Source organism: Alosa sapidissima, chromosome 1 (assembly GCF_018492685.1).
Source record: "Alosa sapidissima isolate fAloSap1 chromosome 1, fAloSap1.pri, whole genome shotgun sequence".
Classification (NCBI taxonomy): domain Eukaryota; kingdom Metazoa; phylum Chordata; class Actinopteri; order Clupeiformes; family Clupeidae; genus Alosa; species Alosa sapidissima.
Window position 1 is genome coordinate 22,588,840 of NC_055957.1, and position 27,500 is coordinate 22,616,339.

The following is a 27,500-nucleotide window of genomic DNA, read 5'->3' on the forward strand; positions in this document are numbered from 1 at the left end:
GTATCCTCAGCAGACCTGCATCTGATCTGGCAGGTGAACCAGGTCCCCCATAATCCTTCAGGTTAAACTCCTCCAGTTCTTGGTCTGACATCAGCAGCACAAAGGCCAGAGCTGACAGCTGGGAAAGAGACGGATCTTCTCTGGGTTTATTTCCCTTCCTCAAGTAGCCCTGGACTAACCTGACCTTAGCCAGATGAATTTCGTTCCGCTTAGCTCCGCCTAGCTTCACTCACATCCATCTGGGACCTCTTCCATTGAGAGTGATTTCTGCAACCGACTTTATGGTTCAGCCAATCAGGACGCAGGGCGGGAGTTTCATAGATGTGACATAGCGTAGAAGCGACTGTGAGACTGTTATTAGCATCACGGGTTGGCTTCGATGTGAGTGGTTGAAGTAGCACGTCAATAGATGACGGACAAGTGGCTTATTCAATCATATGCAAGCATTTTTTGATTAGGCCCAGCCTTCTGAAGCAACACTTCAATGGATCGGTTCCAGATGGATGAGTGGAGCTAGACGGAGCGAAATTCATCTGGTTAGGGTCAGGTTAGCCCTGGACCCCCTCCACCAGAGTGTGGTCATTCAGACAGTGGAACAGGTTGATGCATCTCTGGGGTGGTGGTTTCTCTGATCTTCTCCTTGATGTACTTGACTGTTTGCCCTGTGTGCAATGAGCTGCTTCCTGACTGTGGCTGCAGGTCTTTTAAGTGTTTCTGATTGGACTCCAGTGAGAGGCCCAGAAGAAACCTCAGTAAAAGGTCCAAGTGTCCATGCTCACTGTTTAATGCCAGATTTACTGCAGTCTTGTATAGGTCATTGAAGTTTTCATTGTTTGTCTGTATTTGGGAAAAGCAAAAGGTATCAGCATAATGTTATATTTTTATTTATTTATTTATTTATTAATAAACAAAAACATCTCTGTCAGTTCCATGCCGTTTTCAACAGCTATCAAAAACAAAGGTCATTTTTGGATAGATGGATTTTTTGTGAATGTTTCTTCTTCTGCATAAGATTTTAGTGATCTTTAGTTCATGTGATACTTTATTGTCAATGCACAAATTAAGTAACAGTAGTCTGAAACGAAATGCTGTCCTTGTAGGAAGCGCCCATTGTTTTTCCAACCCACTTTTAACTTCCAACAAAATTACGTCTCACTGCAACGATGCGCCATCTAGTGGACAAACGACTACTTATCGCCAATACTGGAAATGCAGCCATGATGATGATGATGAATATTTGGCTTTCTTTTAATCCTACTGAATTTGTAATTATGTATCGGCCGTTCTAATACCAATAGTATGTGCGTACCTGTGTGTGTGTGCATGTGTATATGTGTGCACCGCCATCTACAGGCCAATGAGTGTACAGTCACTAAATGTACACATAACCTACATTTTTTTAGACCCCCCCATGGATGAAATTCTACGAAACTTGGCATGCCCCCAGAGAATGCCAGGTCAATCATACACATACAATTTGGTGCAGTTCTGAACATCTTAACTGAAGATAGGGGCGATTAAAGCAGAATGATATTGCATTTTCATTTTTCACCGGAGGGGTGCAAATCACAAATGAGTGATTATGGGCTAGGTTGATGTGGGCCCTTGAGACCAACATACCATAAAAATGTCTTCATCCTCGGTGCCACGGTTCAGGTAGTTATTTAGGAAAAACTGCATTTTTTGGGTTTCGGGGGGCCCAGCGCGGTGGGGGAGTGGCCCCCGGGGACCAAACGAAATTTTTCCGTAAAAGTCTAGTGGGGCTACATACCCACCAAATTTCATGTGCCCCGGTGGTTCGGTGTCCCGGGTATCGTTGACCAAAAATTCAGGAAGTAGATGACGGGAAAAAAAAAATTAATAATAAACTATTAAACTATAACTAATAATAACAATAAACTAAGTTCAGTAATGAATGAATAAATCACTCACACTTCTCCAGTTGCTGAGCGAGGATCTCCTGACTCATGTTCCTCAGGATGTGCACTGCAATCTTCAGAGCTCCATCTCTAGCATCTCTCTGGTCCTCCTCATCCTCCTCCTCCTCATTGCAAGGGGATTCTGGGTAATCATGACTCAGGAGCTTCTTGAGTCTCTTCAGTTCATTCTTCATGAAAGTGATGACTTTTTCCTCAAGCTTCTGTTTCCCGAAAACAAGTCATTCCACCAATAATGAAATAAACATGAGGATTTGGTCAGCAAATATTCTCTAATTGCTCTTTTACTTGCTTTCAAGTAATTATGCTTTGCCACTGAATTTATTTTCTGCTATTTATTTCCAGTGCTCTTCAAATGATTACATTACATCATAAGAATATCTGTGTACAATAGCTGTAGAATGAACATGTATTATTGAATAAATTGTCTTCACATGGTCATTATTATTTAGTTTATGGCATCAGTGCATGACTGATTTATAGGGCTGCACAATTATTGCAATCGCAATATGAACCAACGTAATTACCGGTACCTTTTATAACTTTTATATTCAAGTCATCCTCCCTGACTGTGCCACCTCTGGTTGGTGGGTGTATGTATTGTGTGAGGGCACAGAAGAAATTCTGATTGGTGAGCTTCACAGTTGGTCGGGAGTGCACTGTACGTGCTCACCAATCAGGGGTGGCACAAATTAAAGAGACATTTGGAATATTACGTTATGTAAGGGATAATGTATAGAACGCCGGTCATTATCGGGAACATAAGTCCCGATCCGGACCCGAACCAGACCCTGACCCGCAGCAGAGGGGTCTTATTCCGCCCTGAAGGGACTTATTTTCCCAATAATGACCGGCGTTCTATACATTATCCCACTTATTACACGGCTACTTGCCAAAACGTAACAAAACTAGATGTACCGCAGAGCGGTACAAAATATGACCGCCGCCCAGTCCAGCACATTTTTTCCACAAAAATAAATCACGTTGAAAGGCCTATATGATTCTAACTGTCTCACTAAATTGCATTATCCACACTCAATTCTCACTGGTATCTGCTAGACAACAAGTACCAAAACATGATTAGTTCATAGATTTCACATGTAAAATTCATTTTATACAAGCCCACCTCCATCTTGCCTGTTCATAATTCTGAGAAATTCTTGAATTGTGTGCATGTACATGTTTATGTTATGTGTGTGTGTGTGTGTGTGTGTGTGTGTGTGCGTGCTTGTGTGTGTGCCTGCGTATGTGCCTGTGCATGCATACATATGTCTACTGTGTGAGTATTTGTGTCATACGTATGATTACTGTGAATGTATGTGTGTGCGTGTGTATTTGTTTGTGCACATGTGTGCACATGAAATGGGTTAACATGACCCCTGGAGGCAAACATACGGAAAAAATTGGTCATCCTAGGCCCTACAGTTCTCAAGATATTCACAGAGAACTGTGTCTGCCCTACCCTCCTTTCGGGGGGTCCAGTCCAGATCAAAATGAAAAACGACGGTTCCATGCTATCCATGTGGGGTTACATGCTCACCAAGTTTTGTGTACCCCGGTCTTTCAGTGTCCTGGGAATCCTTGTTGGTGTACGTCACTAAATGTACACATAAATTATTTTATTGTAAGGCCCCCCATGAACGAAAGTACACAAAACTTTGCATGCATTCGGAGGGTGTCTGATCTTACACATTTAATTTCGTGCAGTTTTGGCCATGTCAGCCAGAGATATTGTGATGAAAACACCTAATTTTTTGCTTTTTAATTTTTAACTAGGTGGCGCTATACATGAAATAAGTGGTAATGGGATGGGTTGACATGCCCCCTTAAGACCAACATACATAAAAAAAGGTGGACCTCCTAGGCCCTACGGTTCTCGAGATATTCACAGAAAACTGTCTCTGGCCACCTACAGGCCAGTTGGTGTATAGTAACATAAATTAATTTATTGTGTGGCCCCCCATGAACGGAATTCCACGAAACTTGGCGTGCATACAGAGGGTGTCATAATGATCCTACACTTCCAATTCCGTGCAGTTTTGACCAAAGATTCTAGAACAGAGCTCTGTTCTAGAATCTTTGGTTTTGACTATGTTAGGTCACAGATACCTGCGATTACAACACCTCATTTTTACTTTGTGTTTAACTAGGTGGCGCTATACATGAAATGAGTAGTTATGGAATGGGTTGACATGGCCCTTTGAGATCAACATACAAAAAAAATGGTCCTCCTAAACCCTACGGTTCTCGAGATATTCACAGAAGACTGTGTCTGCCCTACCCTCCTTTCGGGGGTCCAGTCCAGCGGGGGGGCTACAGATCAAAACGAAAAACGATGGTTCCATGCTATCCATGTGGGGTTACATGCCCACCAAGTTTCGTGTACCCCAGTCTTTCAGTGTTCCGGGAATCCTTGACGGAAATTTGGGCATGCGAAAATGACCGCATTCGCGGCGGTCATAATAACCTCCCCACGATGTGACTCTTTAGCCTACATAGGCTATAGCGTTACCATTTCATCATGGCTTTTTTTATCCTTTACTTATTTTTATATACTACATATTTGCTCCAAAAGTAATGTTCACAAGTCAAGCCTGTCTGCCCTAAAACTGCTCAGAGTCAAGGCTTCTTTTGGCAACTGTAACCCACCTTAAAGTTTGGTTACTAAGACCATAACTTTAGTTTTAGAACAGTTTGAGTTCAATAAATATTTTAATATATAAATAGAATAAATATGAATAAATAGCAAGAAGCTGAGTTTACATGATTATATGTATTTCTTTTTTGGTCTGCTTGAAAGTGCAGGTATTCTAAAATACTTTTATTGTGGTATAGTCATCTCCTAGGTGACGGGTTTGTTTTTTCACTCTCGAGACTCCACTTGAATGAAATTGATTAGACGTTACTGATAATCCTCTTAAGAAAATGAATACTAACTTTATCTAACTCTAATCTAACTTTTTCTAAATCTATTGATCGTATTGAATCATCTTACCTTTCCTTATACTCTACTGATTGTTGAAGACCTGTGTTGTTTGAACCTCGAACTCCGGTGAGTTAAAATACTTCGCTAGCATTCTGCTAGCGAGTGATTAGCACCGTTAGCTGATAGTGCATTCAAGTCAATAGGATGATTAGCATGCTAGAAAACTGAGCTAACTAATTAAAAACCAATCGGAGATGCTTTTACTTTATTGTTCTTTTAAGTGCTGCTATTGTAATAATATTGTCTTTAAGTATGTTTTTGAGTAATAGAGAAGTTGTTAATGAATATATTGAATTACATGATTTTAAATATATGATCGTTGGTAGTAACGAACTCCTAAGAGATAGGAGACGTTAATATTAGAATGTTTAGAGGAGCGCGCACAGTAGTAGCCTGTGTGTGTGTGTGTGTGAGTGAGAACGGCACCTCTTCTCTCTCATTACCAGCGACGCTAACGTCGTAGTTTGTGCCTAGCTAAGTTAATAGGACTTAATTGAACTGGAATTGTAGTTCAATTGGAATTTAATGATATCTTACAACTTTGATATTGAATATATATCCTTAATTGTATTCTCAAACTGCTGTATGCAGATTGGTTTTTTATGTACACTGGAACACTGGATGGCGAGTCAGTCCCCTTGGATCGATTGAATTGTTCTACCCTTTCATACTGGATAACCAACCCCTTGAACTGCCCTTTCATACTGGATAACCAACCCCTTGGATCTGTTCCCTGGATACAGATAAGCCTTCACACATACACTGACATTGTACACTCACACCACCTTACCCGGGTATTTCTTTTCTTTTGGACATTTGAGTTTTTAACTATTGATTTGATACTTTGCATTTTTAAGAGCTCTTTTATTATTTTATAGGGTTTTGTATTTATTTACTATTTATTTTCTATTTACTAATATTTCCTCTTCTTTTCTCATAGAGAAAAGATATTCTTGCATTTAATAAACCTGCATTATTTATTTATAACATTTTACATACTGGTGTCCTTGTCAATTTACTCCCCCCTTAATGCCGAACCTAGAACTGGCCTAAACTTAACAGTAACTCATAGAAGCACCTCCTTTGACTTTAAAGTGCAATTTATTATTAAGTAGAGTAGAGGGGTGCTACACAACCAGACCATATTTCAGTTTTTTTACAAGCATTTTCATAGCCTACCTGTCTCAATACCATGTCTACTTTCTCAAAACTCTTCACACTGTGTGCTTTACAAACATGCACCTGAGCACATCAAAATGCTGACAAAATGCTGACTTCTGACTCCTCTCTCTGGATGGAAACACTACCAGTAGCTACATATGTCCATCCATAGCAAAGTCAACATTATCTTTACCTTATTACCAATGTACAATTGTGTACAGTGTGAGTCCAATAGCTAATTTCTTTGTCTAGCTCTCTAATGGTTAGGCTGTTTTGAGCACAATGGGCCCTATCATGATTGTCTAAAGCCCAGCGCATAGTCTATATAATCATCATTGACATGATGCAAAGTGATGCAAAGCTTATTCCTATCGTAGACTCAAGTTTTTCGCCATGCCGGGTGTGGCAATTAACGTCCTAAGGAGGGGTCTGGCGCATTATCTAAAAATCGCTATCATACACTACCTAAAATGCATTGCGCTACTGACCAAGGAAAACCTTGGTCAGAAATCCTGGCAAGTTGTTTATATGTTATTTTAAGAGCATTATCAACAGCGATATGGGCGGGTGCACAACGCACCCTGCTTCTCTCATCCACAGGAACCATGCAAAACATTACTAATTACACGATTACAATGGGAAACATAATTATAATAAAGATATTACGAAATACATCCCACAGTGAGTAGTTATTCACCAGCATTTGCAAATTGGTAATGACGGATAAAAGTAATGAGGCGAGAGGCACATATGAAGCACAGCTGAAGACGCACTGTCACAAGATGTAAGTATGCAACTCCTCTGCAGGATAAATGTCCTTAGGTTTTTTTATTCAGTTATTCGAACATTATTGGGGTAAGTGTTGCTTTTTCAGGCTATGTTTTCGATGGTAACCTATTGTCAGTCAATAGTGAAAGTAACTGTGTATTACTGTTTTGTCGTTGACTATGAGACTACGATGAAGTTAGTTTCACTGCACAGGTGACCATCAAAATACCGATGCGCTGTTTCGAGCTGAATTCCAGCTGCTTGCCGTTAAAGGGAATGAGAGATATCACTCTCATTGGTTTAAAGCAGTGGTTCCCAAACTGGGGTCTGCAGTCCCCACTAGGGGTCGCCAGAGATTGCAGGGGGTCCGCACAATGTTGCCTGGGCTGAGGTTGTAAGGTTACCAAAATTATATTTCATATATATCACATTAAATGTATAAAATCCCAATAACACACCCAATTGGATAATCAAAATTCTGTATAATCCAAATTAAAACATATTTTTGTTCCACATTTAAATTCATATAGCTATTTACTACCTCTGAACTTATAAGTTTGTAATTAATCACTTTATTCTTTTAGTGTGTGTGTGCGGGTAGGAGTTTCGGGTAGGGGGCGATGGCTTGTCTTAGACACAGGCAAGGGGGCCTTCAAGGAAAAAAGGTTGGGAAACACTGGTTTAAAGGATGTTATGCCCAAAACACACCCATGACTGATTAAGAAACATAAGGCCCACCTTATTGCACCAAGCGCCAGACGTTTGATAACGTTTCATAACTATGCCACACCCAACGTGACAACCCACAAAATTTGTTTAAACTTTTTGCTAGTGACCATGCATTTTAGACTGTCAAAATATAGGCTAATATCTAAATGTCTGACTGATAGAGATATTCATTAATTTTTGAGGTGGTGATAGGTGATTGCATTTTATATGAAAGTAATGCAAAAGTATACACAGCTTAGCTCACATTGTCTATTGATATGGTGAATGTGTTGGGTGTTCTGAAGTGAATATGGTATTGAGACAAATATGAAAATTATTGGATAAAACTGTAGACATTATGTAAAATGTAGTTGACTGTTGTGTCCACTAAACCTGTCTATAAGAAATGTGTAATATGGGCACAAATATATCATCATTAAGATGTCCTTTCGGGATGACTGTTTCCCTCTCTGAAGTTGGTAAACTGGCCCTTTGAGTTTTCACTCTTCATGGACACACAGCTGGGTCCAGGTGAGTCTGGCCTTCAAGTCAAGTCAAGTCAAGTCAAGTTTATTTATATAGCGCATTTCATTCACAGAGGTCATTCAATGTGCTTTACATAAACAAAACCAAACAATGATAACAAATAAAAGCATAGAAAGGCAATATAGTCAAAGAATAGTTAAAAGGTAAAGATTATAATAAAAAGAAAACATAAAACACAAGGTAAAATCATTTAAAAATAAAAAAAATAATTAGTAAGCAAAAACAAAGGCAAAAGTAGTAAAAAAGTAAACACAGCAAAGTAAACACATCATACAGCAGTAACTTGTACAGTGGTCTAATAGAGTATGTGATGTGATGAACCAGGTTATCCTCATGGAATGTCTCTTTCTCCAATCAGAAAGGAATAAATCAACCACTTTTATAGTCAGAATAAATATACAATACAATAGCACACAAGTGGGCTGAAAGAAAGTCACACGATCAGGATCCGATTTCATATCAAGACAAAAATTTTAAGGAGTAGCCTATAATCTTTCTTTCCAGATGGACACCTGTCCTTACAGGGAACATGTTCATAATTTATAATCCCAGTAAAAACAGAGCTGACCTTGTATCTCCATGGCCACCAGCAGAGCATCCATGCTAACTCATATTGGAGTTTGGATGTTTGAAAACTAAAAAATAAAGAGAAAGCCTAAAAAATGTAAGTCAATGAATTGAGTAGCCTATAACACTTAATGTTATGTGGACACGGACAGGTATTCCACTGTGCAACCTGAACATAGGCTATCGCCTGACACCTACTTTGACTAATTCATTCAACTGTAGTACGTCTGGGTTTTCCCCAGGCTATTTGAACTCACCTCAATTCCGTAAATTATCTTATAATAATCAGCGCATCCCGTTATTGGTTTAAAGACCCCTTTTAAAGGCTACTGTTTTTTTGTTTGTTTTGCTTTTGGGATCTGAAATAAAGAGCTAGCATCAGATTGTAGGCTACTCCTAAACAACCTAGCTCATGTAAAATAAACAAAACGATACAAATCTCTCAATGTAATTATCAACAACTTTAAGAATATCCTATAGCCAACATGTAGGCCTAAGCTATTTCACACTCCACAACAAATCGCTGATATTGCAGCAAACGTCACCTACGTGGTCGTCGAACGCACCTTTTATCCACTCGAAAAACACAGCCTAGACAGATAGATAGGTAGAGAACTCTTTCACTTTCTCTTTTACAAATAGCCTACGGAAATTGATGTTTGAAGGCATGACAAAACAAGAGGAAAAAATAAACATACCATAGCCTAAAATTTCAAATAATACACAGATATGGCCTTATTATGGCTTCTATGCAAGACCTGCTCAATAAAACAAGCGCCCACTGTTTCATTTGTAGGTGACTATATCTAATTTAATTGTTGTTATGAACTGGATATGTGATGATTCTGTGAATACTGGATATGGGGCCCCCGTTGTACAATGCCTGCATACCACAAATAGTGCAATCATACAATCAATGAGAGCATGTGGTTATAAATTCTTTGATGCAACAGTTGCTTTTCTGGACCAGTGAGTGACATTTGGGTGATTTTCTGCGGCACACCTTATGATCTCTCACGGCACACTAGTGTGCCCCGGCACAGTGGTTGAAAAACACTGCTTTAGCCTACAGATAAGGTCAAGATATTTAGTTTCAGCTGGAACTCTGTTGTGTTATAGTCCTGAGTCGTGCCCGAACCAGGTTTGTCGGTTAAAGTTTTTTTTTCTGCTGTAGGCCTCGCCTATCTTGTAGACTTGGGGCTATTTAAGATTTAGGAGGGTGCCTGGTGATATCCCTTGGGCAATACCGTAGCCTAAACTTAACCTTAAATTACATAGGGAATGCCCTTAATTTCAAGGTGAATACTGATATCAAATGCATCACACTCGCTGTTTGACATTTATTCACACGGTAGCCTACTTCTAGCTATTGTAATACGTTTGACATGTAGAAAGAAATAACGTAACGTCAGAGTCCGTCTATTAGACATTCTCTGGTAACGTAGGCTATTATGTCCAAGGCCATCTCGGGGAAATGTAACTAGCATCAGCCATTAGGTGGCGACAAAGGAGAAGAGAGTTTGCATTGACTGACCATCCAGCTCGATCTAGCGTCTGTTGAGGTGTTCTTTTCACCACTATTGTTTTGTTTGTTTGTTTTAGTGGCCATCAAGGTTTTTCCTTCTTTTACATTTATTTTATTAGTTTTGTTTTGTTTTGTTCTTTAGTTTTGCAGAGATACAGTACCCTTCGGAATTATTGGCACCTCTGCTAAAGTTGACTAAAAACCAGTATAAAAAACAATCTGTTGGTGATTTATTGTAATCTCACAATGAAAAAACAGGAAATATCCAACCTTGAAGGGAAGCAAATTTATTTTGAGAAAAAGGAAAATCTCATAAAGAAATAAATATTTTGTATGGTATGAAAATAAAGTCACACAGAGACTAAATCCTCTAGTCATTTTTCAACATCGGAAAGACAAGAGAATACACTAAATTTAAATAAAAAGAAAGTGTGTTGACATTTGTAAGTCAGAGAATGTCTATGACAACCAGGTACTTTGTCGAAAATGCCTATATACAGTTAAAACAATGATTAAAAGGGTCTAATTATCTGGAAATGTGACAAACATGCTTGGACAAGGGCCCATGGTTATCTTGCCCCCACGTACAGTATAGCGGATGGTAAGATAAGCAAAAAAATCCATAAGAACCACTGTTGGAGAGTTACAGACAAATGTATCATCTTGGGGTTACCAAGTCCCCCAAAAAATCTTCAAAAGTGACCTCACTGCTAATAGCTTATTTAGAGGACATGACAGGTAAAAGCCTGTCCAGTCATTTAACTACCAATGTAAATGGCAGGAGTTACTGAATGGTATAGTGACTTTGTCTGGAAGTGTGGTCTATTGTCAGATGAAATGAAAATTGAGCTCTTTGGCTAGAAACACTTTAGGTGTGTTTTGGTGTAGATAGAATAATGGCTATACTGAAAAGAACCCCATGCCTAATGAGAATTATGGTGGAGGGGCTGTGCTATTGTGGGGCTGTTTTTATTCCCAAAGGCCTTGGGAACCTAATTAAGGTGCATGGTATCATGAACACCAAGAAAAACCTGAACATTTTCAAAGGAAATCTGTCAATCTCTGCCAATACACTAAAAGTTGGTCATGATTGGATCATTCATCAGGTCAATGAACCAAAACAAATGCCCAGATCAAAACAAATATTGTTTGCTGAACACAAAGTCATACTTCAGACATTGCCATCTCAGTCCCCTGATCTAAACTCCATAGGAAAACAATGGGGTGAGTCAAAGAGGAGAATGCACAAGTGTGGACCTAGGAATCTGGACGATCTGGGGAGATTTTGTAAAGATGAACGGTCTTAAATCCCTTGCTTTGTATTCTCCAACTTTATAGGGTGTCATAGGAGAATATTACAAGCTGTTTTATTGGCAAAAGGAGGCTTAAGAAGGTATTACAAGCAGGGGTGCCAATAATTGTGAGCAACGTGTTTTTGTTAAAAATATGAGATTTTCCTTTTTCTCAAAATACATTTGCTTCCCTTCAAGGTTGGATTTTTCCTCTTTTTTTCATTGTGAGATTACAATAAATCTTCTTTTTGGCCCATACTGTCTTCTTCTCCTTCTTCTTCTTCTTTTTCTTCTTTTATCATTTTGTGTTGCTTATAAGAGATGGGGGACTGTGATTGATGTGATATATTTTGCCTATTTGACGTGATATATTAAGCCTAAATATGTTTTTTTTTGCCCTGGATATAAATATAGGTGCTGTTATGTCATGGTGTATTGCTACATCTGCTCCTGCTAGTGAGCGTCTGTCCATTTGTGTGTGTGTGTGTCTGCTCAAAAATGACACCATATCTCTGACACAATCACCTGGATCTGGACCTGGATTGTCTTTAAGATTGCGAGTTGGGCAGAGGGTCTGCAGTTGCCTGACTGTTCCTGTTTGAAAGTCAGGAGAGGGCATATGCTGGAGAGGAGATGTGTTGCCTCCGCATTCCTCACCCCAAAACCCAGAGCACCAAAAGAGTCCGACAAATGACCACAATCTCATGTGTTTTGGGAAGCCATAGCCACATCTTTCGTTAGCATCACTTCATATTACCTTTCTCTCTCACACAAAGACAAAGCATTTGTTCCTGCCACTCAAAGTGACGTTGTTACTATAAAGTCCTCCGATACTACCCCTTTTGACCCGGACGGACATATTGTGTGTGGACTGGCAATGGCGTGGCGTAGCGTGATGTGATGCATTGCCCTGAGGCATCGTGGGATATAGGAGGCCCTGGCTAGTCAGAGAGAGAGAGAGAGAGAGAGAGAGAGAGAGAGAGAGTCACTGCGGCAAGCAAGCTCTGCAGCAGGCTCATTAATATGCAAAAATGCAAATGTGGGGGTAATTAAGAGCTGAGGCTGTACACAGGCTCCTTTGATTGCTAATGAATTCCAATCTGAGAGACAGACAGGGGGGCGGGGGGGGGGGGGGGTGGGTGTAAAAAAAGGAAAAGACTGCAAAGGAAGAGAGTGAAAGGAAAAGATGGAGAGTAAGAGAGAGAGACAGAAAGAGAGAGAGAGAAAGAAAGGTAGAGGGAGCAATAGAAAATGACAGAAAGAGAGAGAAAGAGCAATAGAAAAAACATAAAGACAGAGAAAAAAAGAGAGAGTGATATATAGAGAAAAAAAAAAAGAGACAGGGACTACAAAAAAGGTATCATCACATCTGGATGTGGAACACGGTGGGAAAGCAAATAGGGATGTATCTCCAGTGATTTGTTTTGCAGAGTGTTTTTCCTCTGCTTGTGTGTGTATAGTGTGACTGTGGCAGAGAGGCAGCAATCTCACCTGATTGACTTATCATCAAATATCACATGTCGTTTTGAGAACCGTGTAGTTTGTTGAAGGAAACAACTGTGCAATTACATAGGAAAATATAATGACCGCAGTCCCTACCAGTGCGACTGGACGCCAATGGTCATCAGATCTATGGCATTCAGAACCCGTACTCTACACGCACACACACACACACACACTTGCAGTGAACACTGTGAGAGAGAGAACATGGAGGTGATCAAAGCTGGCACAGCTTGGCACAGAGACCCGGAGAGGGCACGGTGCCACGAAGGGCGTTCCCACACTCCACCACCCTTGCCCACAGAGGTGTGTGTGTGTGTGTGTGTGTGTGTGTGTGTGTGTTTGTGTGTGTGTGTGTGTGTGAGGAGGTGGGGATACTGAAGAGCAGAATGGGTTTAGGTATCTTGGCACAGACAATAGCGGCATATGTGTTATGGAGCGCAAATGATGTCATTTTGGCAAGCAATGACTTCGTGTGCGTGTGTGTATGTGTGTGTGTTTTCACATGCACACACACTGAGATACGTTCACACAGAGACACTGCTGTTTTTGTTGTTTAATGCTCCCAAGGCACCTCTCTCTTTTTTTCTCTCCCTCTTTCTTTCCCTCTCTTTCTGTCTCTTTCCTTCTCCCATATCCTCTTCCTCCCCTGTTTCCCCTCACCCCACCCCACCCCCCTCCATCTCTCTCCCCCTCTCCTCCGTCATGTGCTCTTCCTCTCCTCTCCTCCATGATGGCTCTCACATGCAGCCCAGCGGGAGTGGTTGCATGGCCACAGCCTGTCATCTGCTGTCCTTCAGTGCCACTGCAGCCGAGAGCTCCGCACCTGATGCAATACCTCCTGCCATAACACAACCACATTACCTTCTGTGAAAGGAAGACTTGTTCCAACCTCCTATATCCCACTGTGGTTCTGAATTCATGTGGTAGAGAAATGCTAAACTGAAGAATAGGTCAGAGTCCCTTTCACACACACAAAGGGCTAGTTTCTTGTACATGGATGAAGCCTGGTCTTATTTTTTTAAAGGAGGTCTCCACTGAAGGGTCTCTTTAAGCCCAGGCTTGATTAATGTATGCATGAGAAACATCATCTATTTATGTATTTCTTGTCCTCCACGTCTCTCTCTCTCTTTGCATCTCTCTCTCTCACACACACACATACACACACACACACACACACACACACACACACACAAACACACACAGTTTTCTGCGAACCGCGCCACCGCAGTGCTGCACGGTAGCTGAGATATGTAGCGCTGGGGTTAGCTGGTCAGGTCAACAGGAAGTGAAATGAAGGAGTGTGCGGCTTTTATTATGAAAAAAAAATCCAGTGGCAGTTCATTTATTGCATTGAAGCATAATCTATCCACTCTTAGATATAGTGGGATTGAACAGGTCTCTATTCCCGGACGAGGGGGAGATATAGACAATCTCCTCCTCAGAAGAGATGCTTTCTACATACTTTAGATACCATGTCTCCAAAGGGATATATACATGCTTTAGATACATGTCTCTAAACATGTATTTTGATCTTAAACCTTTTTTGTGATGTTTCCACCATGTTACTAGTCTTCCCATGGCATAGCCAATTGAAAATTCTTATACAAGCCACTGTTTTTATATGTATTGCTATTTCATGTATTTTACACAATGTTGTTTCTGTATTGCCATTACATGTATTTTGCATAATGTTTCTGGAAAAAAAAGCACAGCTTTCAATATAATGACAGATTTGGGCCTAGTGCCTTGCATGTCTGTGCTGATTACCATCAATGGGTGCACCCTGCCTGTTTAAGGCAGGTGTCTGATTACTAGGCCTATATGGTCATGTGATATAGGCCTTCCCTACCAGTTCTTATTTGCCCGATGAAGATGTGTTGAGATCGAAATGTATCTATGCACATTAGTCAAGGGAATTACCTACAATTCATAGCGTTGGGACATGAAAGACAGGGTTATCCAAAGGGAGGCTGGACCTTGAAAAAACATCAGTAAACAACTGCCATAAAACGGAAACGGATGTTTGCAACATGTTTTTTGTGTTGTCAATTTAATGATAGGTGCTGTCCCATTCCTGTTATTAGCGTTTTGAACCCTTACACCCTCACAAACTTGATCACCTACGACTGATGTCAGTTAAGTGTGTGAGGGTTCAGGGCTTAGACTTTAGGGATGACTTTGGGATTTAGCGTGTGTGAGTGTGCGGGAGTGTGTGTGTGCGTGTGTGTGTGTGTGTGTGTGTGTGTGTGTGTGTCTGTCTATCTGTCTGTGTGTGTGTGTGTGTGAGTGGGTGGATGGAGGGGAGAGTGAAAATGGGGCAGATAACCCGACCAGAGTGAGGGAAGGAAAACCCAGGCCCTCTGTGGGTGCTGTCCCTTAGCTTGACCTTCTCTCTGACCCAGACGACTGCAGAGAGAGAGCCACTCCAACCCCAGTCCCCAAAGTCAACCACAAACCCAACCAAAACCAGGCACGGGTACATTCATCATACCTTCAAACTATAATCACAGCACATGAGACAAGCACATCAACATTACAGGGCATGGAACCATAGTGTGTGTCATTATCACTAGGCATAGGATAATAACATCATTATAACTATTCTAATGAATTGAATTCTATTGTTTGAACTGAGTGTTTCTTTTTTACATATCAGTGCATGGTGAATGCATGTATGCGCACACGGCGACCGGCAGGAAACGTTTAGCCTTACCTTACCTGTATGTATCTATATGCACAAAGGCATGCATATGTTTGCTGTATTTGTGTTTGCCACATGAACGCACACTGGTAGGAGTGTTGTCAGGCAGAGAATGCTTACAGAGGAAGTGACATGTGTATCTTACACAGGGGTCTGCAAGAGGTCTTCATGTGGTTGGCTCTGTCTCTCTGTGTACATGTGTGTGTGTATGTGTGCATGAGAGAGAATGACAGGTGTGCATGTGTATCTGTGTGTTTGTTCATGTTTGTGTGTGTGTGTGGTGTGTGTGTGTGTGTGTGTGTGTGTGATATAATGATGTTGTAGTTGTGCTCACATTCACCTCATTGGTTTTTCACATGAAGCACCTGCACATACCACTAGCGTCTGCTGTCTCCTTGGGGGGTTACCATGGTGAAGGTAGGTGAATCCCCTGCACCTCTGTCAGGCAGGTCTGTGGTGACCTTTGCCAAGGACAGAGGTCACACTGCTCAGGGAGGGCCCAAAGGATACAGCCTATTTCTACAGCTCATTCCTCATACCAACCTGACATGTGCTATGGGGATAGATTTGAATCAGGATTCCAATTTTTCAAATCCATTCCAAGTTTGGAATCCTGGGTTCCTAATTCCAAGTTCTGAGTCCTTCTGAATTCTGATGGGTGGGTGGTTGTGGTGGGTGGCGTTAGGAGGACAGAGGAGTTAGTGAGAATTGGGTCGGCCTGAGTCTTTGGTTTCCTGTACAGCGGAACTTCTGATCTTCACTTCGGGGAAATCAAGGGCCACTGTGGTAGACATAAAAAAAAAAGAAAAAAGAAAAAAACCTGAGGGGTCTCATTTCGGTTCTCTGTTATCAGTTGGTATCCCTGCCTGTCTGTCTGTGTCAGATTGATTGTTTCTGTCTGCAGAGCTGCACTGGAACCATAAACCATCACTGCAAATCTGCTCTTCCTGCCTGTGTCTCTGTTGTTCCTTCGTTGTCCCTGCCTCTCCCCGTTTTAATAGCATATTCCATAATATCATTAAGTGCATTTGAAATGCATTCTCAGCGCTCCGTCTGTGTCTCTCCAGATGACTGATACAGTATTCTCTGTATCCTCTACTCTCTTCCATCATGTGAATGCATCACAAAATTGCATTTTGCTATTTGTCAATTTATGGGACAAAGCATCAACTGTGTTGCAGTGGAAAGTTCAGCAGCATGCAGTGACCTTGATCCATTGCTATCTTTTGAAAATGTTTAATGTGTGATTTGGGTAAATGTATTCCCCCTCGAACCAAAATAGATCAGAGTTAAGAGAAGAAGAAAGAGACGTATTCTGTGAGGCGGGAAGATAATGGCTTTTTGTGGGCCACTCGGACGTCAGCATAGAGTCTCGTCCTGTTAATATGATCATCTTCTCCACAACAGCATAGAGAGCTCCGGTCTGTTCACAATCCTGTGGGCAGCGTCTGCCTTGTGATTTACCTTAATTACTGAGCCTTTGACACAGCACCATATTCATATTTATTGCCATCCCTGGTATAGATGAGTAAAAAGAGGCATGACACGTGTGTTTTTGTTAAAAATATTTATTTCTTTATGAGGAGTTTTTTCTTCTTTTCTCAGAATAAATTTGCTTCCCTTCAAGGTTGAATTTTACCCTCATTGTTTTCATTGTGAAACTAAGATAAAACACTCAAAGATTACTTTTTTATACATCCTTTTTACTCATCTTCACCAGGGGTGCCAATATAGTGGAGGGCGCTGTACGGCAGGCTTTAAAGGAGAATTCTGGCGATTTTCCTCGAGGTCACCGAGTACTGTTGGTATGAAAAAACGCTACACTCTGGGGAATATAGGGGCTCACGGACATGCCATGTTCATGCCCCCAGAGTGTAGCGCTGTAGCTGCCTGGCTGCTTTAGCTGTTGCAACTCAAGCAAGGTAAAACCGATTGTTTTCATATTTTTTTCGTACCAACAGTACTCGGTGACCTCGAGAAACTAGCCTGGGTTTTCCCATGCTGCCTTACGCGCACAATTTTATTCACGCTGCTAGGCCACCTGGATTCCATGGACTCAACGAAGGAACCAATCACAGAACAGAGGGTGGACAGCAAGACGATGACGACACACCGAAGCCGTTATGAGCCACTTACAGACGCATTTGATAGACATTCGTAGCGCCCAATAAACGGCTCTGGGCATTCGTAAACCACGTTTCAAATACGAGAAAATGAATGTGTAGTTCCCAGACCCCATCTCAATGAGATGAGGTTTGGCGTTAGCCAGGCTATCGAGAAACAGAGATCTATGTCAAAAATCCTCTGATGCAGGGGTGGAGATGGTCTAAGTAAAGTAAAGTAAAGAGACTGATCTGGACGGGCTGACTGATCGCCATATATCGCAACTCTAGCACTACCTCATGAGGTCTGAAGGGAAGTGGGGGAAGCAGAATCCCTTCATTTTCAAGTATTTTCAAAAGAAAATATTAAGTTGAATAGAATTGAACATTTTAAATTGAATAGAATTTATTTTCAGGATGTCTGAAAATGTTTGATTTCCCAGACTCCTCAGAATCAGAGGTGAGGGTTGTGTCATAGCCCCATTGTACTATTAGGCATCCATAACTTGCATTATCTCCAATGTTTTTTTTATATACACTATACTGTTTAGTGTCTGTCTCTTCATATGTTCAGCCCTGTGTGATGCACTGTGCACCTTTTCTTTTTCTGTTTGTTTCATCTTCACTGAACATGTGGTTTCCATGGTTATTTGCGTGCCGCAGGAGTATGCTTTCAGTCTGACTGATGGCTCTGTCTCTACTTCAACACTAAAACATCCACCCAGCACCTAGCCATCCACATCCACCCAGCACCTACCCATCCACATCCACCCAGCACCTACCCATCCACATCCATGCATCCACATTCATCCATCCACCCAGCCACCCAACCACATATCCACTCAACACCCAAGCACAACCACACACCCCCCATCCACGCAACCACTTCATGTCACAGACAGCTGAACCCTGTATAATGACACACCTCTAAAACAATGACACAGTCCACTCCTCTCTCTCTCTCTTTCTCTGTGTGTTGGTGTTCAGGTCTACCCAGCCCTCTCCTTCTGCCTTATTTGTTATGCTAGAGCAGCACTGCCTCTGCTGTCTGGCCGTGTTGGGTTCTGTTGAAGGTTTCACCGTCCAGATTGGGAGTTCCTGTAATGTGTATGCTTATTACCAGTAATTACATCTGTTACACCGCCAACAGTGATCTCGTCCTTTAGTTATTACTCTCAGATACTTTCATCAATCTCCTCCTCCTTTTAAAATATCATAGTTCAAAGATAGAAAGATTTAATGTGGACTTTGTCTGTTTGTGTAAGAGCCCTGGTAATAACATGGTAACAACTATGGTGTGATGCCCCGAGTTCCTGTAGTGGAAAGGACCCTTATGATGACCCAATGAGGTTGAGATTCGTATGAGATATACAGACCACTGACGATTTTAGATAAGCGACTCTGACATGTTATCAGTAGGCCCCGACCACCCCCCCCCCCCCCCCCCCCACCCTCCTAAAAATAAATAAATAAATAAAAGATAGAATATGGGGCCAAGTTGGTTTTCAGAGCAGCTTGTATTTCTCCATCTGATTAAGGTTAAGTGATTTTGTTTTACCATCACTAAAATGGAGGTGATGGTGACAAGGTTTACAAATTGCGAAAACTGGCTGACTGCGCTAGTAAACATTTTTTAACTAAAAAGCTGTTGGGCCCTTGACGCCGGACTTAACTACCGAATTGTGATCGTAATAGTTTTTTGTGTCAGGTGCTGATATCTATGGCAGAGACCCTGATCATGATGGATTTGAATGGGTGTGGTGTTGATATCCATGGCAGTGACCCTGATCGTGATGGATTTGAATGTGTGTGGTGTTGATATCTATGCCACTGACTGCTCCTGATTGTGATGGGCAAGTACCATAGACATGACCACATTTGGATCAGATCAGAGCCAGATGAGGACCAAGGTGAAACACTGCCTGGAAAAGTGAGTTGTGTTGATACAAATTCAGTTTCACCATTGTATGTGTAACCTGCCTTATACAGACAAGCAGGGTCCAACACCAGACTCAAACTTGCATCTTTGAATTCTTAACATATTAATTTTGCCAACAGAAAACTTGACCCTTTTTCTCAATGCAAAGAAAAGTAATTTTGGGAAACAGTGTTCCCTGTTTGGGAAAGATACTGTCCAGTTTAAAGAAATTTAGCCACGTAGTTTAAGCATCTCAAAGACACACAAGAAGTTCAGAAGCCAAGAGTCCGAACAGTCCCCATTCTGCAACATGAGACTATTTTATGTTGTCTTTGGAGTGAGTCAAGACAGTTCTTTTGAGCAAAATTACCTCTTGAAATATTTAAATTCATTGCGGAAAATAGCAAGCCACTAACAGCAATGACTGCATGTTAGAGTAGCTGCACCTCAGTTACACATGGCATGACGCACAGCTTTTTTAGTGAAACAACATCTGCCATCCAGAACCCAGATATCTTCCTCTGCTCTTCCATAAAATCTCATAAAGCAGAAAAATGTTATGGTTCACGTTAAAAATATGTAAAAAAAACCAAACAATCCTGACTATGGCTAATTGTGGTTATGGATTTTGAAATGTTTGAATGACAGTGTCTACAAGGAGATGGAAATCACTGAGTTCACAACACCGCAGAGCAGGCAATGGTGCACTGATTGCACCCTGACAGCGTTTTTTTACAGTGTAAAGACAAACACCAAATGTTCCTGCCGCTTCCTCTTGCCTGATGTCGAAAAAAAGGCCCTCAAAAAACCCTATGGTTTCACACCTTCATTCAGGGTGACACCATTTGCTCCTGTGTGCACTTCTGTTTGGGAAGGCTTTGGGGTCTTTGAAGGCTCCTCAGAGCCCTCCAATTAAGCAAGCACTCAGCTCTGTCGTGTCAGAGGTGCCACAACTGGCACCTAGCAAGAGTGGGTGCAAGATCACACCCTAAGGACTAAAACTCTTACTGAATCAATGAACCACTCAACAGAGTGGCTTCAGAGTGCTGCTGAGTCAATTACACAAAAAAGATTGGACTTTGGTAACATTATCATTTTAATGTAGCCTAGTTATGATAACATGGGGTGATCTTTTTTTAAAAAACACAAGGTAGTGGTTACCAGGGGGTCTGTGGAGATGGTAGGAGGACAAAAACTCACCAGAACGACTAGGTGGTTTTCGCCATCAGTGTTGGCCCATGTTCATGCAGCATGACAGTTATCCTATTTGTTGGGGAAAATATGATGAATAAGAAAGAATAGGGAGATAGACTTGTACAATGCATTCTTCTTAGATAGCAAAACTTTATCGTCTACTTTCTGTCCCAAAATCACTGGGACCATGACTGTTCCTTGGCCTGGTGTAGTGGCCAGGATTTTTCTAGCACCAGAGCAATTCTCAATTGAAATGTACTCTAAGATCCATCTTGTTCTTGTGAACAGGGAGGACTAATAACAAAACAGAAGAGATTAGAATAGAGTTTCAGAATACAGAATTCAGTTACATAATGAAGTTTACGCTATATAATGAAAAATAAAAATGAAAAATAAAGCATATATCTATCTATCTATCTATCTATCTATCTATCTCTCTATCTATAACACTGGCCGTCATTCCAAGAAAATGTAGGCCTACCAGCTATTGCGGCGAACGGGAATGACACACAAACAATATATATTCAGCGTTCACAGTTTCCTTCAGCTACTCCCTTAGCCTTTCGCTGAGGTGGGCGGGCTTATGCGTGTTTATTGGGAGATTTAGCCTGCCCATCAATATTTTTCGGTTTCCAATTGGCCAGATACCTACGGGTTTATCATTCCATCTCGCACTGTTTCAGCAGAATCGCGCCTCAGTGTATGTGGTCTTCCTCCGCGTGTGGACGTAGGCTATACTAGACCTCGAGGCCTTGCATAAGACTAAATCAAACGCATGTCATGGCTCTCCCCCTTTAGTTTGGGGTTATATTTGTTAAGTTCTCCGTTGAACTGATATAGAAATTAAAGTCGATATCTTATCTAATCGTTCAGTATTACATTTGGGCGTTTGTAACCGGACACCGCACTGGAGCTAACCTCCTCGTTTTGCGCGGAGGGATACTATAATCGGACTGACAATGTGGAGGTTGCTAAAATGTCTACTCTGAGGCTGAAATGGTTACAATTGTAGCAGCCGTAAGAACGATTTAGCACTCGGAATAATTGTGTATTCGGCAACATTGTTATTGCTATTGTTGCTTGGACTCTGCGCACCCTGGAATAAAGGAAAGGCAAAGATATCATTCGGCCAATTTTGGGGCTCTAGAGCACGGGAGGGGGATTCTCCTCAACTTTATGTTTTTCTTTCTGCCGAGAACACTATCCTCTCCTGTTGGATGCAAGACTTCTGAAGAGCAAAGGTAGATATTTTCTCGGTATTAATATTGAACTTATGACAGTCGGCATAGTCTAGCAACAGCATCAAAACCCCTTATGGACAATTTGGGTAACTTTTGCATAAAATACTTCAAGTTGTACTGTGAATGTAGCTAGCTGCATAGCCTAGCCTAGCTGAGCTAGTTTATGATGAAGCGGGGTCCCAAGTTTTTTGTCTTGACTAGTGCGTAAAGCTGCTAGCTAGTTGTAGACCGTGGGCTGTGCTGCCCGATGGGAAATGACTTCTTTGTTCACTTTTGGCAACAACGTCAAGTTTAAAAAGTTACTTTCCGTTAAGTTTAACCGAACCAAAACGGTCTATTTCCACTCTTAGTATAATGGGAATAGAGTTTATTGTGTTTGTTTTCTTCATGGACAGATTTAAACAATATAGGCGATTGGAATTATATTATGCAGCTTGCGAAGCTTGTTAGCTTTGTACAACATTTCAGATTCATCAAGTCACCTTTTATCTCGGGCAATTTGTCTTTCAGTCAACGGTCTTACTGTTAGGTGAATGCTGCTACTTTTGGTCGCTTTAATGATTTGATGTTTTTTTTTCAACCGGAATAATGGAGGCCCGTTTATTTCATATTTTCTTGCAACTAATTTAAACCTATTCACCAATTCCTTTGGGAATATAATCTGTTAGTATGAATAAAATAATCGTCAGTCTGTTGGCCTCTCCATTATCCCTGTTATTAGCGACCCGGTCGGGGTTTTTAAGCTCAATCCAGTCTCGCAAAACTTTAGAGGGGGACCCTGTGCTAAGGCTTTGTGCTCGAGTGCTGGCCGGTTGGGATATCATTCCGCACGCACTTCCTCTGTCCTCCCAGGGCCAGGTTACTCAAGCGAACTTTCCGAAGGCCTCGGGTAAACGAGCACAGGGTGGCCCGTACCGACCAACGCGTGCGAATCTCTCACGACCACCCTAGCACATGAGTGCGTTTTTAATCTGACTACGATGTAGCTCGCAAATGTCGCCCAGCGATGGGAGGAATTCCCTCACAACCAATAACAAGCAGGCCTAACTTATGTTTTCCATCTGGAGGGCCTAGGCGAGTAGTTGAGAAGGGGGTGGGTGGGTTGGATGGTGTGAGGTTGAAGGGGTGGGGGTAGGGGGTCGGCGCCTGACCACCACGACTTGGTCCATTTCTGAGAGGATGAGCAAACACAATGGTCAACCCCTCGCATAATTTCTCTTTTTTTGTGCCCTGATGACGTCCTTGTCCGGTTCATTGTGTTCTCCTTTCCAATCAACAGTTGAGCACACGGAGGGCTGTTACGATGTCTCGGCAGTGTTATAAGTTGTTGGATGGTGTTCAAGTTGTGTGAGTTCCATAATAAGGTCTAATAGGGCCAGACTCCCGGTGTAAAAACATTTGTCATCAGTCTACTTTGCACAAACTTAAGGTTTAAACAGACCATGAATCGCCCTCCATTGTGCTTGAAGTGTCTCTGTTTCTCAACGTTAGTTTTAATTTGTGTGCAGTTTTTCAGCATGGCAGGATGTTATTTTGCGTAGGAAGGGATCTGATAAATAATCAGTTAACAGATCTTCAATGTTGCCTCTTAACCCCCAAGGAACCATTAACCATGCACCTGTAAGTTGACAATATATCGAAATGTTTTTTTTTTTTTTTTTGCTAAAGCTCCCATCCATGTGAATTAATAGGCTACTGCAACACCCCTATGCACTCCTAATGTCAGTTGTCCTAGTGACAATATATCAACACACTGTATCAGCCAGGCCTGCAAGAAGCAAAGTTCTACATGTTGAGATGTTTCAGAGAGCAAAACCTGTTGCCATCCTGTGAAGGGATATGTCATGTAATGGCAGTGTAAGGCTACTCTACTTGCCTTTTATGCACAATTTTAGTGGATTCTTCTTCTTCTTCTTTAATCTAAAAAAAAAAACCAAACAGCTGTTAGCACGGAATGTGCTAGCAAAGAAAAGCAGCCTTTGTTATCTCGTTATGTCACTCAACACTCTCAATTCCAATTCCCAAACTCTGTATTCCATTTTTCATGTTCCACATTCTATATGTGGTGACGGATGGGCTGATAGCCGATAGACTACATTACACAGGCCCGCAGTAACATATTATGGGATTATAGTGGTAGACATGGTGATGACACATTTGTTAACACTCTATAAGGACACTGTAATTACAACTCAATAGATCACTGCCACGTTTATGACTTAGTTTCTGCCTTTAAATATATAGAGTATCTGCACACTCTTATCTCTTTGTGTGTTTATTTAACCAACGTTTCGGCAGCCTTTATCAAGGTTGGTATCAAATATATAGGGGTGTGCGCTTTATCTATTTAATTTGATAAACCCCTGGCTAGCACCTCGACTCGACTCCAAGCCTTTCATGATAGTTTCTGCCTTGACAAAAAAATCCCACTTGTGTCCTGTTAACATGTTCCATGTGGTCACAGCTGTAGAATAGGATGCAGATATTTGCTAGGATCCTCAGAGAAGGTAACTTGATTGTTGGAACAACAAGGTGGGTTAAACTGAATCACCATTGGCTGAGACGGTTAGATGCGGCATTCACACATTTCACACCTTAGACATTTTCTTCCCCCTGATAGTTCACACTTCATCTACGGTGACAGGCAGCGCAGCAGGCCACATGCACCAGACAATCAGTGTAGTGACGTCCAACTTGTGGTTTACAGGGACATGTGGTTTACAGGGATACGGTGTGTGTGTGTGTGTGTGTGTGTGTGTGTGGAAACCAGTGCCATGGAATGGGTGCTGGTGCTCAAAGGGAATTTTATCTGTGTTAAGATGTGTGTGTGTGTGTGTGTATGTTGGTATGTATTGATGTGTGTGTGGCTGTTTTTGCTTGTGTGTGTTTATGTGTACATTTTTGTGTTGAGATTTATGAGTGTGTGAAGGAGTGTGACGCGGAGCCACAGAACGATGCTGTCAGCTAGTGGCCTCCACTCAGAGCCCATGGCTGAATGCGCCACATAGCAGCATTACTCTGATCTAGGCTCTGGCCCAGCTCTGGCACGGACGCGGCCTGCTTCCGTCTCAGGGCAGGTCCAGTTCTAGTGTGTGGTGAAGTTACCTCCAGAATCAATGGCAGCGTGCAGTGCAGTTCAGCTCAGTTCAGTTCTTCAAATCGGAGCCCAACTCGCGTATTTGGAGATGAGTGTCCGCATGGTACACACACAGCCGCATAACTGACCTGGAAATACACCTCACGGGCAGGCATGGAACTGAAGCGTTCCATTTGCGGAGCAACAATTAGCTTCCACTGTAATCAGTGGAACTGGCTATGCACCAGACTTAATAGTGGTGTGCACATTCACAAACAAATAGACTTCTAAATACAATTATTGCACTTCGGTTGTGCACCCGGTTCTGCCTGGCTGTGAGTCAGCTGATCTATGGTCACTCATTGCAGTGGACACTGCTAGAGAAGTGTAGACGAGGCGAGGCGGTTGCGTTGCACCAGAGGCACTTCACCACGATGCTATCAAAGCCACCGCTGGTGCGTTTGATGTTGTTTTTAAGAGCCCACGCCTGGACGGCCGCCAGACGAAAAGAGATGGTGGGGGAGCAGGGGAGGGGAAGAGGAAGGAGGCTGCTGTTAGCATGAGCATTGTGGTGGCGGTGGCTGACCGATGAGCGAGCAGGGGTTGACCAGTGGGAGAGTGCGTGTTGTGGCGTCAGAGGCAATGCTCTCTGATGAGGTTTGGTCAGGGTTCTAGTAAGCGTGGAGTAGGGGGGGATTGGTGGATCTGTCAGGGTTAACCATGACCTCAGAGCTCCTATAGGCTGCTGCTGGGAAAACCCAGAGCCAACCCAGGGTGCTTTTCAAAACTGAAATAGGCACGGTCTTTGGAAAGCAAAAAAAAACAAAGAGAAAAAAGGGAAGGGGTCTTCTGATCTTTCAATGTATAATGAGGGTAGTGTGTGTGTCTCAACTTGATGCATGCATGTTTAATTTGTAGGGATCAATCTATTTAGCTTTAATCCATGAAACTGAGAATTGTTTAGCTCATTTATCTTTTTGTTTTGCGAAATTGGGGGGTATGTGTCACCATATCTAACTCTGGGGGACACAGTGAATAAGCTAATTTCCCAAATTGTTGCCGTGTTCCGCCAAACTTGCCTGATCCACCCAGCCAAGATGGAATCCGCCATTTTGAATTCTATGATTCTTCTGTTTATGAGCTGGTGTATGCACCTTACCTATCTTAAAAATAAGTGTTTTCTAAATCCCTGAGCCTGTTTACACTAGGACTGTGTATACCACCTGTTTTTGTATTGCATTTGATTGGATAGTCTTCATTGATATTCAAATACTCAACTGTGTTCACACACATTTATATGTGGCTTACTGAAGGGCTACAGTAAATGGAAGATGTATCAGGAAAGTAGCACAACCTTTTCATGTGTACACCACTATTTTCCACTCCTGTGTGGTGTTGTCGTCCTGTCTACTGGCTTATTCCTGGTGTGTCTATGTCTATTGGCTGCCCTCAATGTGTGTGTGTGTGAGTGTGTGAGTCTGGTGTGTTAGTTAGTTAGTAAGCTTGCCCTGGCCTGTCTGTCTGGTGTGGTGCTTGGCCCAGGTCAGTCTGGGGCCAGGTAACCGTAACGTGTGTGTGTGTGTGTGTGTGTGTGTGTGTGTGTGTGTGTGTGTGTGTGTGGCCATGCAACGTAACACGGCTGGGCTTCTGGCCTGGATGTCAGTGCGTGAGTCGTCAAAGTCTGACCTGCTTAAGGATGAACACCTCCGCCTGAGCCAAGGTGTGTTTGCATGTGTGTGTGTGTGTGTGTGTGTGAGAGCCAGCCAGCACGTGCCTGAGGGTTTCCGTCTACTTTCAGCAGATCAGTCTGGCCAGCAGGAAGTGGCTCTGGATTGGAGGTGGTAGGGCAGGAGGGCGGGGAGCAGGGGGATTCTAGAACACGGGATCTGGCCAATCACACGCTGGCGTGTCTCCTGAGTGGCTCTTTACCTACCAGTCCACAGTTCTCAAGTGTCTTCTCTCTTGTGTGTGTGTCCTTGTCCATCCCATTCCCTGCCTGTCTCTCACTCCCTCCATCTCTCTCTCCCTCTCTGCTGGGGCTCCTCTCCCTCCATCTCTCCCTTCATCTCTCTCTCTCTCTCTCTCTCTCTCTGTCTGTCTGTTCGATCAGGACTAGTCTAGTCTCAGTGGCTGAGTGAGTGTGTGCGGTGAGACCAGAGGCTTCATTCCAATGGCTGCCGTGGGAACGGACAAAGAACTCAGCGACCTGCTGGACTTTACCGCGGTGAGTTAAAAATGCTGCTTCTTTTGCTCCTGTGTGTGTGTGTGTGTGTGT

The 27,500-nt window shown here is 42.3% G+C and overlaps 1 protein-coding gene and 2 long non-coding RNA genes across 7 annotated transcripts in view; 2 read left to right on the forward strand and 1 right to left on the reverse strand.

The window, feature by feature from the left end:
- Positions 1-460: 460 nt before the first annotated feature.
- On the reverse strand, positions 461-5,265 carry LOC121709339. The gene is made up of 3 exons (XR_006031915.1): positions 4,933-5,265; positions 1,933-2,140; positions 461-837 (listed from the first exon to the last, which is right to left on the reverse strand). It is a non-coding gene; the product is annotated as an uncharacterized LOC121709339 (long non-coding RNA).
- On the forward strand, positions 4,584-5,917 carry LOC121709331. The gene is made up of 2 exons (XR_006031911.1): positions 4,584-4,989; positions 5,515-5,917. It is a non-coding gene; the product is annotated as an uncharacterized LOC121709331 (long non-coding RNA).
- Positions 5,918-21,608: 15,691 nt separating this feature from the next.
- The window catches only part of LOC121689801 (transcription factor E2-alpha-like), a 46,110-nt gene continuing 40,218 nt past the window's right edge, over positions 21,609-27,500 (forward strand). For 3 of the 5 annotated variants that reach the window (XM_042070000.1, XM_042070208.1, XM_042070138.1), the window contains exons 1-2: positions 21,611-22,149; positions 27,336-27,449. In XM_042070000.1, the coding sequence (XP_041925934.1) occupies positions 27,396-27,449 (54 nt within the window). In that variant the 5' untranslated portion in view covers positions 21,611-22,149; positions 27,336-27,395. Of the gene's footprint in view, positions 22,150-27,335; positions 27,450-27,500 lie in introns of all 5 variants that reach the window. The other 2 variants (XM_042070286.1, XM_042070083.1) reach the window with 2 other exon arrangements.